At 35.9% G+C, this 20,101-nt stretch overlaps 1 protein-coding gene across 2 annotated transcripts in view; it reads left to right on the top strand.

Annotated features, from left to right (window-relative positions):
* Window positions 1-20,101, top strand: part of RNGTT (RNA guanylyltransferase and 5'-phosphatase) — a 333,772-nt gene that overhangs the window by 96,541 nt on the left and 217,130 nt on the right. For both annotated transcript variants that reach the window (XM_042986788.1, XM_007076924.3), the window contains exon 9: window positions 14,956-15,091. In XM_042986788.1, the coding sequence (XP_042842722.1) occupies window positions 14,956-15,091 (136 nt within the window). The remainder of the gene's footprint in view (window positions 1-14,955; window positions 15,092-20,101) is intronic.

The raw sequence follows: 20,101 nt of genomic DNA, 5'->3' as shown, positions 1-20,101 counted from the left end.
TTATTTTTTTTAATGTGGCAAAAAAGCCATATTTCTTTGTGTAGGAAATATTTAAAAACCAGGAGAAATCTTCCTTTCCACCTAATTAAATGGCAACTCATTTTTAATGAATAGCCAACTTGATTCATCTTGAATTTTTAAAATGTATCATAAGATTGTCTTCTAACTGTATTGCTTTTGAGGATTTGAAGAACTAGAATTTTTTCAACTATGTCTGTGTCCACTTACTGTTTTGGAGTGCTTACATTTCGGACTTTAGGTAACCATTGAGAAACAAATTTAAGTGAACTTAGAAGGCATTAAAAATATCTATATTCAAATCTAGTTTTTGAGGTAGAAGCTTCTTCCTATAGGAGGGTAAATCATAAGTTTCTGTTTATGCAAAGTGACTATTAATGCATACTTTATTTTCAGACTTGTAAGAACTGGAGGAGGTAATATGACTAGATTTTGTGTCTTTGGTAGTGTCTGTGTACTTGCATTTAAATCTAGCCTGGCTTTTCTTGTGCCTTATGTGGTGTTAGGTTTGTTGCAGGGCTGGAAGTGAGGTAAATGTGTACGTGTGCTCACGTATGTGCACCTGCTACTTGGGTGAAGTGGGACTGTGTGAGAACTCTTCTACTCCTTTAAGATTCCTGATTTTCTAATTCTTTGTAGATTGGTGGAAAGGAAGAGAGAGCATACTCTAGTCCACTGAAGTGGCAATTAGCAAGATGCATGTTGCAGGTAGCAAATAAATTCAGTCCAGATTTGACTGTTCTGTTCACTGGTTGAAAGGCATGCTTTGATATTCTACTTGTTAGATTTACCTTAACTCTGCTAATTAGTTGATTTTGTAAACTTGTACATAGGAAGGGACTTTATCAGTCAGCTCTTATTTTATGATAATTACGTTTTTTTTGTGGGGGGGAGGGTGTTGGTAAGGGAAATATCAACTTAGGTAAGTTTAATTATAATTTAGTTTATGCTGTCACTCATTTTATTTTAGATTGTGGGATTAAAACATAATTTTCTGTTATATACAATAGCTTTTGGAGTTATTGTATATTTATATGTACCATTCTTGTTAGTAAATCTTACGAAACTGTTGCAATACACTGGAATATTTTAGGCTCAGTTTTGTTTTTATCATTCTAGTGTTTAGAAAACAAGTTTCTTGACAGATTGAGAAATCCACGTGATTTGTTTTTTAATTTGAGTTCTGTTTTGAGTCATTGCTCGCTCAAGTAGTACAGCTTCTGATTTTACAGAACTTACTTGGATGACACCTATTCATGGATAAATGAATTAAGTAACTACTGTAGTTGCTGTCTACTTTTGTGTAAATATACTTAACAAGCTTGAGTTTGTGGGCTGTGGGTAATCTATGGTTTGTTTTTCTACATTTCAAAATTTGTGCATTTATCTCTTTTTCTTCTCTCATTAGAAGGATCGTCTTTTTTCCTGTCTACAGAGTTTTAACACGGATCCTTTCTGTCTTATCCGGAGTTTGTTTTGTCAGTAACCTAAACTCTTTTTTGGATTGTGTAAAATACTAGTTGTAGTGTTAATAAGAATGATATCCAGCTTTGATGAACTACTGCTATGTGCCTTGGACACAATATAATAATAGCTGACATTTTATTACCATGTACTGGGTACTTTTTGAACCCTTCATGTAGTAACTTGCTTAATTCCTTCTCTCTTTCTATTATTTTTATTGTGGTACAATATATATAACATGAAATTTACCATCTTAACCATTTTTAAGGTCAGTGATATTAAATACATTCATAATGTACACAAATGTCAACTAGCTTTCCTCTTCAGAACTCTTTTCATCATGCAAAACTAAAACACTATATCCATTAAATGATAGTTTCCATTCCCTTCTTCTCCGAGCCCCTAGTAACCACCATTCTACTTTCTGTCTGACTTTTATCATTCTAGGTACCTTATATAAGTGGAGCCATACAATATCTTGTCTTTTTGTGATTGACTTATATCATTAGCACAATGTCCTTAAAGTTCATCTGTGTTGTGCCACGTCAGAATTTCCTTTTTAAATGGTAAATAATAGTCCACTGTGTACCACATTTTCTTACCCATTCATCTGTCAGTGGACACTTGGGTTGCTTACACAATTTAGTTGTTTGTTGTGAGTAGTGCTGTTATGAAATGAACATGGGTGTACTACCTCATTTAATTATTTTTTAAAAAATTATTTAAATTCAAATTAGTTAACATACATTGTAGTAATGGTTTCAGGGATAGAACCCAGTGATTCATCATCACTTAAATAGCACCCAGTGCTCATCGCAACAAGTGCCCTTCTTAATGCCCATCCCCCATTTAGCTCATCTCCTCACCCGCCTCCCCTCCAGCAACCCTCAGTTCTCTGTATTTAAGAGTCTCTTATGGTTTGCCTCCCTCTGTTTTTATCTTATTTTTCCTTCCCTTCCCCTGTGTTCATCTGTTGTGTTTCTTAAATTCCACATATGAGTGAAATCATATATTTGTTTTTCTCTGACTTATTTTGCTTAGCGTAATATACTCTAGCTCCATCCATGTTGTTACAGATGGCAAGAATTCATTCTTTTTGATCACAGAATAGTATTCCATTGTGTATATACATCACATCTTCTATATCCATTCATCAGTTGATGGACATTTGGGTTCTTTCCATAAGTTGGCTATTGTTGACAACACTGCTATAAACATTGAGGTGCATGTGCACCAAATCAGCATTTTTGTATCCTTTGGATAAGTACCTAGTAGTGCAATTGCTGGGTTGTAGGGTAGTTCTATTTTTAATTTTTTGAGGAACCTCCATATTGTTTTCCAGAGCGGCTGTGCCAGTTTGCATTCCCACCAACAGTGCAAAAGTATTCCCCTTTCTCTGCATCCTTGCCAACATCCTGTTTTTTTCCTGAGTTGTTCATTTTAGCCATTCTCACAGGTATGTGGTGGTATCTCATTGTGGTTTTGATTTGTATTTCCTTGATGATGAGCAATGTTGAGCATCTTTTCATGTGTCTGTTAGCCATCTGGATGTCTTCTTTGGAAAAGTGTCTATTCATGTCTTCTGCCCATGTCATGACTAGATTATTTGGTTTTTTTTGGTGTTGAGTTTGATAAATTCTTTATAGATTTTGGATACCAACCCTTTATCCTATATGTCATTTGCAAATATCTTCTCCCATTCAGTAGGTTGCCTTTTAGTTTTGTTGATTGTTTCCTTCAATGTGCAGAAGCTTTTTATCTTGATGACTACCTTATTTAATTCTTTCAAGTACCCTGAGAGGTGAAGACTTTTGACCAGGAAATTGAGTCTCAGAGCAGTCAAGTGATTTGTGCAGAATCACAGACCTAAGAAGAGTGTCTGGGATACATGTTCTTAACTACCATTGTAGACTTCCATGTATCTTTCTTTTTTTAATTTTTAAAATTTTATTTTAGAGAGAGGGAGAGAGAAAGAGAATATCTTAAGGAGGCTCCCGCTCAGCGTGGTGCCTGATGTAGGACTTGATCCACATCACTGGGCTCATGATTTGAGCTGAAATAAAGAATTGAACACTCAGCTGACTGAGCCCCCCAGGCACCCCATTCCGTGTGTTTTTCTTTGTTGATGCCTTCTATCTTGCCTTAGATATCTTCAACCTTATTTACTATATATTCACATATAATTAATGGTATATAGTACAAATACCTTTAACTCTAAAGTTGGCAAATAAATTTAGAGTATATCATTTTTTTAATGTTTTTTTTTCATTTCAGCTATAAATATGATCAACTACAAAGTAAAGCTGAAACTCCTTAAAATGGATTTTAAGGATCGTACTTTCTTCCTGTATGCTTTTCTTCTACCAGAGGCGATTATTTGTTGTACATAATAGAATTATAATTTTCAGAAAACTTGGGAGTGATAGAGTGATTTGGATAGGGTCTGTTTTTGGTATGAGAGAGTTCATGGAAGGGAGTTTTGAGTAAGAGTTTGAAGATATGTATTTTGGAATAAGATGGTGTACTATTACAATATATAGGCTTAGAAACAGGCATGCACAAATTTTTGAGCAGTAGAGGATGGCAAAATGAGAAAGGGATAAAGAAGTTGCAATTCTGAAGTTAAAGTACATACTTAGGAGTTGGACCATTAGAATCATTTCATAATATTTGATGAGATTTTTGGTTCTAATCTGCCTGCCTGTTTCTTTAGGGATCTAGATAGCAAGCACTATTGAGTCTGGTATTATAGGCTTTCCAAAGACCATAATGATAGCATTTGTACCATTGGCACATGTAAAGAAAGTAAGCAGATTAAGTTATTTTTTAATTGTTGGGTGGTTTGGAACAAATTTGCGCTATATCTTATTACACACTTGATTATTTGTATTATGTATCAGTAATTCTGTGGAATGGAGGGAGGAATTTAGAAACTGACATGGGCCCTATGCCTTGCTAAACTTTTATAGTGTTGATTTTTAAGCTTTGAACAATACTCTAAATCTTGCTGGTTGAAGGGGGTGTCTTGAAACATCTATATTTGCAAATTATTAATACCTATTAATAGAAATAAGCACACATACTGTAATGAGAAAGCTTTGAGAATTTGTGATTTTTTTTTTTTTTTGATGGTAGATACCCCTAGGTCTTCAAGATTTGCTTGCGATGAATTACCTAAATTGAAATAAAAGTGAGAGTTGTTTGACTGATGATTTTTCCATAGACTAAGTTTTACCAAGTACCAAGCTTAAACAAAAAAAAGTAGATGAAGAGACGTAGTAGAAAATTTGCTGTGTAACTCTCAACAATAGCCAAATTATGGAAAGATCCTAAATGTCCATCAACTGATGAATGGATAAAGAAATTGTGGTTTACATACACAATGGAGTACTACATGGCAATGAGAAAGAATGAAATATGGCCCTTTGTAGCAACGTGGATGGAACTGGAGAGTGTGATGCTAAGTGAAATAAGCCATACAGAGAAAGACAGATACCATATGTGTTCATTCTTATGTGGATCCGGAGAAACTTAACAGGAACCCATGGGGGAGGGGAAGGGAAAAAAAAAGAGGTTAGAGTGGGAGAGAGCCAAAGCATAAGAGACTCTTAAAAACTAAGAACAAACTGAGGGCTGATGGGGGGTGGGAGGGAGGGGAGGGTGGGTGATGGGTACTGAGGAGGGCACCTTTTGGGATGAGCACTGGGTGTTGTATGGAAACCAATCTGACAATAAATTTCATATATTAAAAAAAAAAGAAAATTTGCTGTGTAAACAACATAAAATAAAGATGGCTGTGCTTAGGTAGAAGATATTTACATGTTGGTGAGTTGTCTAAATGTTCAGTGGCATGCTGTTGGCTTGCCATTTAATATCCAATCAACATTCTAAGATCAAAGGCTGGTTAGACAGATTTGACAATTAAATTGGTGGGGAAGTGAATGGGCTTTGCAATTTAAAATTAAATAATACATGTTGTCTGTTTAATTACTGTTGTGTGTATGTAAGTGATCACTTAATAGAATGAAGCTGAGGGCTTAAAGTGACTTTAAGACCATAAAACCTTAATCACATCTGTTTCATGACCTTAAATTGATGTGATATGAGGATTAAAAAAGAGCTAATCCTTTTTTTATTAACTAAAGTCCATACTTTACTCAGATTTGCTTAATTTTTCCCTAATGTCTTAAAAAAAGAGCTGATCTTTTTGAAGAAGACTTCTGTGCTTATAGAATCAGTAAATCAAAATCAAATTGCTTGTTGGGTTGGAATCTTTTATAATGCTGAATGAGAATTTTGGTAGTTTTTGATGAAGAGAATATGTTAGAATTGTATCTTCATTTCAGTGATTGTTAGCAGCATTCAAAAATTTTAAAAAGGTCAGGTGGTGGTGGTGGTGGTGGTATTACTGTATATGTGTGTGTGTTCTCTCTGTTAGTGTGAAAATAGAATGACCTTCATGTGAATTCTTTGAGTTTCTGGAAGATGAAATAAGGGAAAGCTCTACTTGTCTTTTAAATAGTTTTTCTTTCGGAGGTTGAAATGTTATTTTTGTCACATAAACAGGTAAATAGCAATTAGTTTAAAAGTAAAGTTCAGGGGCGCCTGGGTGGCTTGGTCGGTTATGCGTCCGACTTCAGCCCATGTCACGATCTCACGGTCCGTGAATTCGAGCCCCACGTCGGGCTCTGTGCTGACAGCTCAGAGCCTGGAGCCTGTTTCAGATTCTGTGTCGCCCTCTGTCTCTGCCCCTCCCCTGTTCATGCTCTGTCTCTCTCTGTCTCAAAAATAAATAAACGTTAAAAAAAAAAAAAAGTAAAAAAAAAAAAAGTAAAGTTCATGTGTAGGATTACCTTGTTCTATCATCAATTATTGTTCCTTTTGTGAAAGTAATGCAAACAGTGATTCCTAAACTTACCAGAAGTCTTTCTCTGAGATTCCTGAACTTATTTTGGTAGACTTTAGGCTGTGTTTCCATAGAATTCTAGTTTAAATGGTGTTTGGATTCCTAACTTAGGCTATAGAGCTTGCTTAATTCCTAAGGTACCTATATTACTTACTCTATATGTCAGCTTTGAAAAATGACAGAAGGTACTATTCCAACACTGGTAACTAACCAAACTATAATTGTAACAATTGTAGGAAGTTTATAAAAAACACTATTTTGACTAGTTTAAAAATTCTATTGGGGAATACTGATTTGCTTTTACAGGATAAGGAAGAGAGTGAGAGTATTATGGAGATTGTGAAGGGGACTCTGTGACACTGATTATTTTGTGTAGGTGGATGAAAGTCTTTTAGGACTTTCAGTTTTGCTTGATATCGATATGTCACTAGCCTTGATCAGAGTGTTCTTAGGCTCATTAATGGAACTAAGTGAATGAGATAAGAAGGAGGAAAATGTCTTTCTATTTGAGAAAGTTTTTGGTAAAATATATGTAACATTTTTTTTTAGGAGTTGAAAGAAACAGGAAAAAAAAACTGGGTTAAAGGAGACATGGATGCACTTTGTAAAAGTGATTACAGTAGATAAAATTTACTGAGTAGTGAGCTAGTAAGAGAAAAAGGCAAAGTGTGCAAAGCCCCCCATTGGGAAGGAAGAAAGCAGGTGTTTGGCCTATCAGGTCAGCTGTTTTGCATTGTTTGTAGAACAGGGTGTGACAAGTGTTGGTAGGTAGGGGGCAGAGTCTGGTCACCTGCTCTTAAGGTTTATAATTGTATCTAGGGAAGTGTCTCTAAACTGAATTTAATTTGTAAGAAACTTTAGTATACCTGAATTTATTTGTGTGTACTTTTAGAACTTTGAGAATTAGGTTTCAGGGACTTGGGTGCAATTCTATTGGTAATAGAGATGAGAGGAAATGTAGCTGGTATAGAAACAGTAGAGGTTTGGCTGTATACTCTTAGGAGAGAAAAGATACAAAGGGAAAGTAAACTCTGGGCTTAACATTACACACTTGTCTCTGTTGAAGGACAGGAAATAGATGGCATGAATCTTCATATGAAATTATTATGTAAAGAGCTAGGATCATGTAACCCCTGGTATTAAGGGTAGGTTGGGGGACCAGTGAGGTTACATCATAGGCACATTTACAGTACGTGAATCCACCTGTTATACAGTGGGCAAAAAAAGAAAAAAAAAGTAACCAGTATATCCATTAGCATTATATTGACAGTAAGCAGTAGAAACTGACTTTGGCTAATTTCAGCAAAGGAATAAATTGGAAGGCTCTCAGGAGAACCAGTCTGGGAAAGTGGGTATGAATCAAGGGCAGGCAGGCATCAAGGACCTGAGCAAGGTCAGACACAGGAACACTTTGAGGAGGAAGCCACCATTGGCATTTGTTGACAGTGACTCTGCTGTTGCTGTGAATAATTTTTGAGCTATTCCTGTGCCTCTCTGTTACTCATTGAACTTAAAATTTTTATGAAGGGAACATTTGATTGTCTAGTTTAGAACCTGAGCCTATTTCTAACCTGGTTGCGAGGAAAGGCCTTTTGGTTTTCAGTGTGAAAACAAAAATTTCTGTATCCATATTTAAAACGGGATCTGTCACTTCTGCCAAGCTAAATCAAATAGTTAGCCTCCTTAAATGCTCCATGGCTCAGTAAATAAAGTATACCCAGTTATTCATGCTGGAAGCTAGGTAGTCATCCTTGACTTCTCCTATTTCCTCACTCCCATATCTAACCCATAGCATATTGTCCTGTTAATCTGCCTCTTAAATGTCTTGAGTTTATCCATTTACCTCTGAGTAATCCTTGCTACTGTAGTCCCACTTGGTATACAACAGAAGCTTCATAATATCTCTGGTCTACAGATTGGTTCCAACACATTATGTGGGGGTGAACTTTAAAAAATGCAAATCAGATTATGCTGTAATTTTGCTAAAAGCCTTTCGGTGGTCTGCCTTTTATTTACTTATTGTTTTTCAGCTTTAGTCCACCTTTTAAATCATAGTGGGAGACTGGGACTCTGCAAACTACATTTCTCAGACCCCCTTGCCAGCTCACTTCTTGTTGGATTTTAACAGTAGGAGCCCTGGCAGGAATTTGGGAGATAAGAGAAAGGACTTTGCTTGTTTCTAGTTTCTTTGTACCTCCAGCAGCCAAACATAACTATCACTTCATTCTCCAGCTTCTTTTGATACTCCCAGCACCAGCCCTGCTGCTCCCTCTCACAGGTACCAGCTTCTGGGTGGTACATTCTAGATAGATGGAGTGCCACTTGCATCTCTTCCTCACCCACTGGGCTGTGTCCCCTTAGCAGTTTGAGCAGCCTCTTTTGTGTGCCTCTTCCATAGAGTTTCAAACTTGAGCTGCAGGGCTCTTCTCCTTAGAGGCCAAGGTATCAGCTATGTGGTGCCTACTCCTTCGAGGTTTGAACACCTAGCTCCATGGACCTCCTCACCCTCTTTCAGGCATAGCCTCATACTGCCCTTCCTCCAGGTTCCTAGCTTCTCATGATGCACTTCTTTCATTTTGTTCCCCCAGCCCTTTGGTGGTAGTGCTTCCTGCAGTTACTAATCTCTTGATTCCCTTAGCCTTCCCCTTTTACCTTTTCAGCATTTCAATATCTATATAACCAGTTTCCTCTATTAAATCTCCTGTGTTTGAATTACCCATATAGTTTCTGTTTGTCTCCTAGAAGGGATTTTCCATTTTCTAGTAATAAAGTGAAAAAAAGATTTTCATTAATTCCTAAGTTTGGAACTACTTCTCTAGCCTCAAGCCATGCCATTTCCTCTTTTTCTCTTTATGCTTAGTATTCTGAAATTTTTTTAATTGCCAGAACATGCAAATTCGTTTTTGTCTCAAAGATATTGCACCTGGTAGACTGTGTGCCAAACTCTGTCAGCACTCCTACCTCCCTTTCCTTTACCCTCCCATTCCATAGTTGCTTGGCTAACTCCTGCATAATGCATGCCAGAGGCAGTACACTATAGAGGTTGTAGAGACAGGCTATTGTCTAGGTTTTAATATCAGCTTTGCTTTTTGGCCGGCTTTATGACTTTGAGCAAGTGTTTCAGCTTCCTCATCTGGAAAATGGGGATAATAATTTTACCTACATGGTAGGATTGCTGTAAGGCTTAAATGTGTTAATGTCAAGCACTCTGAACATTGCTCCTTGCTCTGTGCATGGTCATTGCTCAGTAAGTGATGATAACGTGCTGTGATCAGCTCCATGAGAATCCCTCTGGGATGTATTTCCCCACCCCCATGCTCTGACAGGTCCCACCTTTTGTATGCTTCTGTAGTGCTGTGTACTTTACCTTTTCAACACTTAACTATGCTTGGGTTATTTGTTTAGTGTCTTGCCAGCATATAACAGTATATGGGATAGTGGCTTTTTAAAAAAAAAAAATTTTTTTTTTAATTATTATTAAAGAATCTGGCTGCTTTCAGAGACTTTGGAGTCATGTGGAATATTTTTATATTCTTTATCTTTCCTCCCTAACATGAACAAGCTCCTTATTTTTCAGAGATATCACATAACAAAAGAACACATGATTTGGAATGACTGGAATTCAAACCAAAAAAATCATACCCCAGAAACTTTTGTTCCAAAGCCTGAAAATTTATATGTGCAGAAGAATCCCTGAATACCAACTGCTAAATAATTTCTCTGGTATCTCTCTGCAGATGCAAGCTTGTTTCCCATGAGCAATCCTTTATATTGAATTCTATCTTCTAAAGCCTTTTTCCTTGATCTTTTAAATCTATTTACAATAAGTGTACATAGACGGTATTTTCTTTTAATATTCTACTTGAAGTAGAAAGGTCTGGTAGTAAGATATCTATATCTATATCTATGTATCTCTTATATATATGTGTTAAAGTATGGATGAATAGAAAATAATTATGACAGGAAAAAAAATATGCCAGCACCCTGGGATTGAATATTTATTCTATTTCAACATTATATTTAATTCTGAGCTTCTGAGCAGCCAGTGAAAAGGGAAATGTAATTTTTGTCATCATATGAACAGAAGAGGAAAACCACCTCTTTTTTGTGAATTTTAAAATTTATTAGCATAATTTAGCCATTCTCAAATTGTGACTGTAGACCACTAATTCTGCTGAATACTAACAGATATCAGGATTAAGTTTTAAGGATAATGGGATAAATAAGATAAACAGACTCTTTTTTTTTTTTAAGTTTCTAATTTTGATTCCAGTATAGTTAACATAAAGTGTTATATTAGTTTCAGGTGTACAATATAGTGCTTCTACAATTCTATTCATCACCCAGTGCTCATCATGATAAGTGTACTCTTTAATCCCCTTTACCTATTCCATTCATCCCCCTTCCCTCCTCTCTTCTGGTAACCATCAACTTATTCTCTATAGTTAAGAGTCTGCTTCTTGGTTTCTCTTTGTTTGTTTCTTAAATTCCACATATAAGTGAAATTATGATATTTGTCTTTCTCTGACTGACTTATGTTGTTTTAGCAGTATATACTTTCTGCCTCCATTCATGTTGTTGCAGATGGCAAGATTTCATTCTTTTTTATGGCTGAGTGATATTCCATTGTATGTGTATACCACATCTTTATCCATTCATGTATCAATGGACTCTTGGGCTGCCTCCATAATTTGGCTATTGTAAATAGTGCTGCAATAAACAACGGGGTACAGTGGATTAGTATTTTCATATTCCTAGGGTAAATCCACAGTAGTGCAATTGCTGGATTATTGAGTAATTCTGTTTTTGATTTTTTTTTGAGGAAACTCCATACTGTTTTCCATACTGGCTGCATTGTTGCATTCCTACCAACAGTGCAAGGGGGTTCCTTTTTCTACATCCTCACCAACACTTCTTTCTTGTGTTTTTGATTTTAGTCATTCTGACAGGTGTGAGGTGATAGTTCATGGTAGTTTTGATTTGTATTTCCCTGATGATGAGTGATGTTGAGCATCTTTTCATGTGTCTGTTGGTGATCTGTATGTCTTCTTTGGAGAAGTGTCTGTTCAAGTCTTCTGCCCATTTTTTAGTTGGATTATTTGTGTGTGTGTGTGTGTGTGTGTGTGTGTGTGTGTGTGTGTGTGTGTGTGTTTAGATTTTGAGTTGTATAAGTTCTTTATAGATTTTGGATATTAACCCTTTATCAGATATGTCATTTGCAAATTTCTCCCATTCCAAAGATTGCCTTTTTGGTTTTGTTGATTGTTTCCTTCGCTGTGCAGAAGCTTTTTATTTTGATATAGTTCCAATAGTTAATTTTGCTTTTGTTTCCCTTGTCTAAAGAGACCTATTTAGAAAAATGTTGCTGTGGCCAATGTCAAAGAAATTGCTGCCTGTGCTCTCTTCTAGGATTTTGATGGTTTCCTGTCTCACATTTAGGTCTTTAACCCATTTTGAATTTATTTTTGTGTATGGTGTAAGAAAATGGCCCAGTTTCATTCTTTTCCATGTAGCTGTCCAGTTTTCCCCATACCATTTGTTGAAGAGACTGTTTCCCATCACATTATCTTAACTCTTTTGTTGAAGATGAATTGAACATATATTCATGGGTTTGTTTCTTAGCTTTCTGTCTGTTCCATTGATTTATGTGTGTCTTTTGTGTGTGTGTGTGTGTGTGTGTGTGTGTGTGTGCCAGTACCATACTGTTTTAAATACCCCAGCTTTGTACTATGACTCAAAGTCTGGAATTGTGATACATCTAGCTTTGTTTTTTCTTTGTCAAGATTGTTTTCACTATTTGAGGTCTCTTGTGGTTCCACAAACATTTTAGGATTATTTGTTCTAGTTTTGTGAAAAATGCTATTGGTATTTTAATGGGGATTGGATTACATCTGTAGATTGCTTTAGGTAGTATGGACATTTTAACAATATTTTTTCTTCCAGTCCATAAGCATGGAATATCTGTTTATTTGTGTCAACTTTGATTTCTTTCATCAGTGTTTTATAGATTACAGAGTACAAGTCTTTCATCTCCTTGGTTAAGTTTATTCCTAGATATTTTATTATTTTTGGTGCAATTGTAAACAGGATTGCTTTCTTAATTTCTCTTTCTGTTGCTTCCCTATTAGTATATAGAAATGCAACAGATTTTGGTACGTTGGTTTTTGTATCCTGTGACTTTACTTAATTCACTTATCAGTTCTAGTAGTTTTTTGGTGGAATCTTTAGGGTTTTCTAAATATCAGGTAATCTGTAAATAGTGAAAGTTTCACTTCTTCCTTACCATTTTGGATGCCTTTTTTTCCTTTTTATTGGAATAAAGAGACTTCTTTTTTTTTCTTTTTTTTAATAAGGAGACTTTTTATGTTTTCTCATAACTAAATATTCCTAACACCTTGACATCCTAATATCTTGACTTTCTAGGAGAAAGATATATTGTTTCACTAATTCATTTTGCCAGGAAATACATTTTAAAGCAAATATTAAGCTTTGCAAAGTGCTGGCCTAAGTCCTTGAACAACGTGATGGATTATATCTTCAGTACCATTTTTGCAGAAGATATCACAGTTGCTTTTTATTTGACCTTTCCTTATGGTGATGTAAATTTTCTTTGAAACATAATTCAGGGCAAGGCTGACTTCTTCCAAGGAATCTAGATTTTCCCTATCAACCAGGAATTGCTGCTTTTGAAAAGCATGTGCAGGAGTGCTTTGGTAACAAAGTATTTCTGTTGTCTGCCACCCTGCTGGCCTGGTAGTTGGTTTAGGAGCCTCTCAGAGTCATTCCAGACTGAGGCTGATTTTATTTTTCCTAGTGTAACCTGACTGTCCACAACCCATACCTGCGAGGGCTACAGCTGTTTCAATATGTAGCAAGGGCCTGAGCTCTCCACCTTCTCTCCGGGGGCCTGCTGGGACTAATTATTTTGAAAACACTAGTAACAGCATGCTTCCAATTTAGTCTCCAAATGTAAGCTCTTTTCATCATCCTTGCTGCTTTTCAACCTGTTTGTTACACACTTCTTTTACCTTAATCAGCTCTCCCATTTCTCCTCTCCTCTCCTAAACATGTATATTTGCTCTTTAGAACATTTGTTTATGGGAAACAAATTATCCTCTGTTATATTAACTTCTGTTATTTTACCTTCCATCTCTTCATTTAAGGTTTCCTTTAATGTTTCTTCTACCCACTGGCCTTAACTTGATTGAGCTCCATCTTTCAGTTGTTGCTTCTTTTTTCTGACATATCTTTTGGGCAGGAGGTTGGGCAGGTGGGTCAGCATTCTTCATTCTCAGTAGTATATCCAGACTATTACTCTTACACTCTTTTAATTAACAGCCAGCAAGAACAACTTAGTAAAATAAAATTCCGTTCTTTTGAGCCTTATGCCTTTTAACTTTCTTTCTTATTTCTGTCAACTTTTTCTCCTTTGGCGATTTTGGGACCTGGATATCATCTTCATTTTCATCCCACATATTGCCATATTCATTTGGTAGCACAGCCTATCCATCTGTGATTTTCTCAACTTGAATCCATTTGGACTTTATTTTTATATATGGTGTGAAGTACAGTTTCGTTCTTGATGATCCACTGATGGGGGAGCAGTGATGGTAACTTGACCATTTGAGGAATGATGAATTTTGAAGTATAGAAATTGCCCCATAAATTGATTGGCTCTAGGAAGATAAGGACTGATTAAAAATCCTTAGGAATGTTGAAAATGTTTAAGATATTTTGTTTAATGTTTAATATATTTAAAACTTTAATTTTATAGAAATGAATGAGAATTGTACCTGAAATGATGATATCTGGCTATATCATAATCTTGATTCAAAGAGAAAGGTTAGCTGTTTTGCTAACTGAAGTGTAGGAGAAGAACACTGGATAGTTTGAGGCCCAGCCATTTGCAAATCACTTGTTTCCTCTTTTTCCCTAGTGCAAAGTGGAGAGAGTAATAACTAATTCATAGAATTGTTGGGCTAAGAAAATGCAGTAGTTACATATAGATGTATGTGTGTTTTGTAAACTTTGATGTTTAAGATCTAATAAAAGTTAGAGAACCATTCTTTCTTAAGATGGGACATAAGGTTGCTCTTTGACATCACATTGTCTCCAAAAAAAAAAAAATGGGTGTTTTTATAGAAAAAAATATTTTAAAAATTTAATCCGAATGATAATGGTTGGGGCCAGGAGGTGGGGGGGATCTAGTGAACGTTATTCTATGCAACTATTGTAAGTCTAAGGAAAAAGAACTGTTATTTCTTACGACCCTATGCTAGAATTGCACTGTTGATATTACTTTTTTTTTTATTAAAAAAAATTTTGTTTTTTTAACATTTATTCATTTTTGAGAGTGAGAGAGACAGAGCATGAGTGGGGGAGGGGCAGAGAGCGAGAGGGAGACACAGAATCCGAAGCAGGCTCCAGGCTCTGAGCTGTCACCACAGAGCCCGACGTGGGACTTGAACTCACGGACTGTGAGATCATGACCTGAGCTGAAGTCAGACGCTTAACCGACTGAGCCACCCAGGCGCACCAATATTACTTTTTTAATGTTTCATTTACAGGTATATGATGTTGATCGATGGCACAAATGAAGTTTTTATGATTGATAGAGATAATTCGGTGTTTCATGTTTCAAATCTGGAATTTCCATTTCGTAAAGATCTCCGTATACATTTATCAAATACTCTCTTGGATGGGGTAAGTCATATATTGTTGTTCTTGTTGTTTTTTAAATTAAACATTGTTGTTTTCTTTCTCTTGCAAATTGTATTTTTATTAATCCAATAGGAAACTTACAATCTAGTTCTTTTTTAGTTTTTTTTTTTTAATTGAGGTATAATTGACCTGTAAAGAAAGAAATCTAGTTTTTATTAGGATGTTAAATTTCATTTATCTCTTACCTTTGTTTTCACTTGACCATTGTCTTGAGTCTGAGAGTAAATGAACAAAATTAAATCTATTTTTTTTTGTTCTTTGTGATTAAAAAAAATAATTCTTGTTCAAAAAGACTAATTTTATTATTTTATATGTCAAAATTGAATTTTAATTAAGTGATACAACATACCACATTTCCCTTGGCTCTTTAAAGAGAATCATGCCTTTGAAAGCAACCACTGTACTTTAACGTTTGAAGTTTGAAAGCTAATAAGAATTTTCCCATTTCAGAAAATCTATATTTAATAATCCATAAAATTACTTGGTTAAAAATATTTTAACTTTCTTCCATACAAGCAGCTTTCTTCTAACCAATTCTGAAAATATTTATTCATTGTAAATAAAAATTAAAATAGTATATATAGAACATTAGAAAAAAGCTGGTAAAAATCACCTGAACCTACCATTGGAGTAACTTCTGTTACCATTTTGATGAACATTGTTCCAGACTTTTCTCTTTGCCACAGTGTTGTCTTATGTCTGCTTGTGTGGTATATAACATTTTTATTAGTAATAGCAACTCAGAACATAGGTCCTTTAGGGTAGTTGGGACTCAGTAAGATTCTGAATAATGTTGGAACCTCTGCTTTGATTAAAAATGAGTGCTCTGGTTAAATATATATACACAGGTATAGCTACATATTTTGTGTGAAGAGAACCAAGTATTATATGTATTTTTGTGATTTGTCTTTTTTCCCCATGTAGCAATTTGTTTTGGACACCTTTCTCACATAAATGTCTGAATGATGTACCATTGTATATGTAAACACTATAATTTGGGGTATCCAAAGTATCTTGACTGTGAAAATTTTGTAGGGGATGCTCTTTAAAAATATGAGCCATCTCAATAGCCCAACCTCAACCTAATGAATTAGACTCTCCCAGGGGCCAGAGTATCTGTACTTTCAATAAGCAAGCAAGTGAAAGGCGCCTGGGTGGCTTGGTCAGTTAAGCATCCAACTCTTGATGTTGGCTCAGGTCATCGTCTGGTGGTTCAAGGGATTGAGCCCTGTGTCGGGCTCTGTGCTGATGGAATGGAGCCTGCTTGAGATTCTCTCTCTCCCTCTTTCTCTTCCCCTCTCCTATACTCTCTCTCTCTCAAAATAAATAAACTGTTAAAAAAAAAAAAGAAAAGAAAAAAAAGAGAAAAGGAAACGCTCAAGTGATTCTAATCAGGCAAGTTTAAGAAACACTTCTGTAATTTATTTAACCAGTCCTCTTTTGGTGGGCATTTTGACTTTTTTTTTTTTTTTTGGTAAGACACTTGAATGCATATCCTTGTATCTTTTTCCTTTCACATTTGTGCAGTTGTATAACTAAGATTCTTAGAGGTGAGATTATAATGTGTATTAAGAAACTTTTGATTGCAAGTCACTGAAGCCCAACTTAAAGTAACTGAGGAAAGAAAGAACTCTTTTGGCACAAATTATTGTTTCAGGTTGGCCTGCTTCTGGCTGGATCTGGGGGCTCAAAGGATACTGGCTAAGTTCTTTTTCTTTCTTTGCTTTACTTGTCTGTTTGGTCTCATTCTGCATGAAGGCTCTTTTACATGAGAGGCAAATTGCATTATAGTGCAAGCAGAAAGAAAACTCTTTCTCTTCCAACATCCATATGTCAATCCCAGGGAGAACTTCAAAAGGCCTGCCTGAGTTACGTATCCATGGAAGAGTGACACTGGAGGCTGGTCACTTGATGGCAGCACTCCCGCTTGGAGTGCAGGAGGAGTAGTGGTTCTAAGAAAGGGATGGTAGTAGGCTATACCTTGTTCCCATGCTGTGGCATGCCAATTATAAATATTGACAGACGTAACTGGTACCCTTCTTTCCTGAACGTTTAAACACATGCACAGTTCTGTGAACCATTTGTAAAGGATATGTACGTTGTCTTAAATGCTGGGTTTTGAAAATTGAATATTTTCTAATTGGATGAGGGAAAGACTTCTTTTTTATTTTATGGGACAGTATAGCATAGTGGTTAAGAGCCCTAACGCTTAACTGATGATGCCTTACTGGCTTTATCAGTTATTTTATGAGGGATTTAAATAATTTACTCAGTTTCTTCATCGGTAGTGAAGGGAGGCTAAAAATAGTAGATTTTGGTGCTGTTGTGAAGATTAAGTTGGATAGTTTATAAAGTGCTGATAACAGTATCTGAGACATTGTAAGTAAATGTTTACCTCTTTTTTGCATTTATGTGAATTGTTAATGAGGTTTAACAGTTTATTCTTTATGAGTTATTGTGTTTCTTCTTTGAGTTGCTGGCTCAGATCCTTTATATGTTTTTCTATTGGGTTTTCACCTTTTTCTTACTGATTTATAAGAGTTTTTTGCCCATTAGGGTATTTCTGACATGGATATTGGAAAAAATGTATTTTACTTTTTGGTGTTTTCTGTGGCATGAGTTTGAATTTATATAGGTAAATTTATGTTGGTAAAATTATAAACTACTATAATAGGGTTTTTAAAAAATATTTATTTATTTTAGGAGAGAGAGAGAGAGAGAGAGAGAGAGAGAGAGAGAGAGAGAGAGAGGAAGGGGAGAGAGAACCCCAAGCATGCTCTCTGCTCTGTCAGAGCAGAGCCTGACACGGGGCTTGATCCCACCACTGTGAGATCGTGACCTGAGCTAAAATCAAGAGACAGACGCTAAACCAACTGAGCCACCCAGGCACCCGAAACATCTTAGTAATTAATATTTGCCTTTTGTGTCATTTTAAGAAATTTTTACTCATTTTCCTTCTTATTCATATTTTTACTTTACAGTTGTTATAATACCCACCAGTATTTCCTTCCTGTATTTCTATGGTATTATTTGTATATTTAAATACATTTGAATATCTGAAATATCTGAAATACATTTTGAAAGAAGGAATAAGATAAGGGTATGATTTTATTTATTTCCAAATGTCTAAACTGTTGTCTCAACACCATTCAGTGAATCTATTTTTCCCTTTTTGTTATTGTTGTGTCTGTTTTTCCTTTTTAATTGGATATATTATTTTTATTGTATAGTGGATTCCCTTATATATCATTGTTTCTTTCTTGATTTGTTTTTTCATTCCATTAATATTTTGGTCTTTCAGTGGTAGTTTTAGGTTGATTTTAATACTCTGACTTTAGCATACAGTTTAATGTTTGGCAGTCCAGGTGTACCCAATCTCCTGGCCATTCTGAAGTTTGCTGCTTAGATTTTGCTCTCTTTAGCTTTTGGGTGAATACGCTATTTGATTAAGAAGTTAGGCTGTACTTCATGTGCAAATCTATACAACAATGAGCTTATACTTCTCCCTGCAGAGTAATCTCTGGTAGGCTTGTCTTAAGACCATTCATCTTTCTCTGCTGTTTTTGGTTATATGGTTTATCACTTGGCCACACCTTCACTGTCTTTCTTTGGAGGAAAAAGGGACTCTACATCTTTCTTATAAAACTTCCTGCAACTTCAGGTCTCCCTTTCTATAGGGATGCTATTTCCGTGTAAAAAATTTCCAAACTTTCTTCAATGTTGCATCTTTTTTGTGAGCCGGGTTGAATTATGTATGGCTAATAATTCTTTGGAATTTGTACGAGAATGCTTTTTTTTTTTTGTCTTAATCAAGATGAAATTTGCTCCTCTTTCTGGTTTTTATCCACTATTGGGATGATAGGGAGTGGCTTGTGAATGTTTACTTAAATTCTCAATGATAGAATGATCCTGATGAAAATCACATGCATAAAATATATATTTGTTTAACAGAGGGAATCTCACTTTCCAAGTGACCTGAATGCTTGTGGCCCCCATCCTATGCTGTTTGTTTTTATTTACCAGCTAGTTATTTGAGTGTGCAAACCAGAAAATGGAAGACTGTGATGGGAGAATAGGATGTTTGAACTAGTCACTTCTTTTTTTTTTAATTTTTTAATTTTTATTTTTGAGAGAGAGAGAGAGAGAGGGAGAGGGAGAGAGACAGTGTGAGTGTGGGAGGGGCAGAGAGAGGGAGACACAGAATTCAAAGTAGGACCCAGGCTCTGAGCTGTCAGCACAGAGCCCAGCGCAGGGCTCAAACTCACAAGCCGCGGGACCATGACCTGAGCTGAAGTTGTATGCTTAACCGACTAAGCCACCCAGGCGCCCCTGAATTAGTCACTTCTGAGGTATAGTTTGGGGTGATGAGAAGGTTCGGGATGTGATCGAGGAGGGTGAGAGGTTGAGGTTGTGTGAAGAAGAGCAGTGGAAGTAAGATCAAGGTAATGAGTGATGGTAGGAGTCCAGGTTGAGAGGATGACTATGAGCAGGTACTAAAGGCAGAATGAGGGTAGCATAGTTGGATGGAGTGGCAGAGACTGAGCAGAGTAAATAGAGTCACAAAACAAAGAGATACCTATACTGTCTACTCGGGGGACTGCTAGTAAATTCTCATTCCTGTGACAGTGTGCAGTAAATGCCATTTTGTAATAAAATGACACATGTGTATATATATGCAAACATTTGTAACATATGTACGTGCATGTGTGTGCAATGCGTACACACACATGGTATGACTGGTACCCCTGGAGTTTTGCCGTTTGTAACCTGCACAGCCAGTGTGACAGCTCTGGTAGTTAGTTCAAGGGAACAGCAAGAATAGTTTTGTTTGTGTTACTCTCATTTACAATAGAGTTTTTTAGCATTATAATTAATAAAATAAAAGGAAGAAAAAGACTTTTAAGTTACAGCATTTGTCATAGTTTAGCATAGTTTGTTGTTGAACTGATGTTTTTAAATGCCTTCCATGTTCAAGTTGCTGTGCCGAGTGCA

Source organism: Panthera tigris, chromosome B2 (assembly GCF_018350195.1).
Source record: "Panthera tigris isolate Pti1 chromosome B2, P.tigris_Pti1_mat1.1, whole genome shotgun sequence".
Classification (NCBI taxonomy): Eukaryota; Metazoa; Chordata; class Mammalia; order Carnivora; family Felidae; genus Panthera; species Panthera tigris.
The sequence above is the reverse complement of the archived record's forward strand: the minus strand, read 5'-3'. Positions and strand labels throughout refer to the sequence as shown.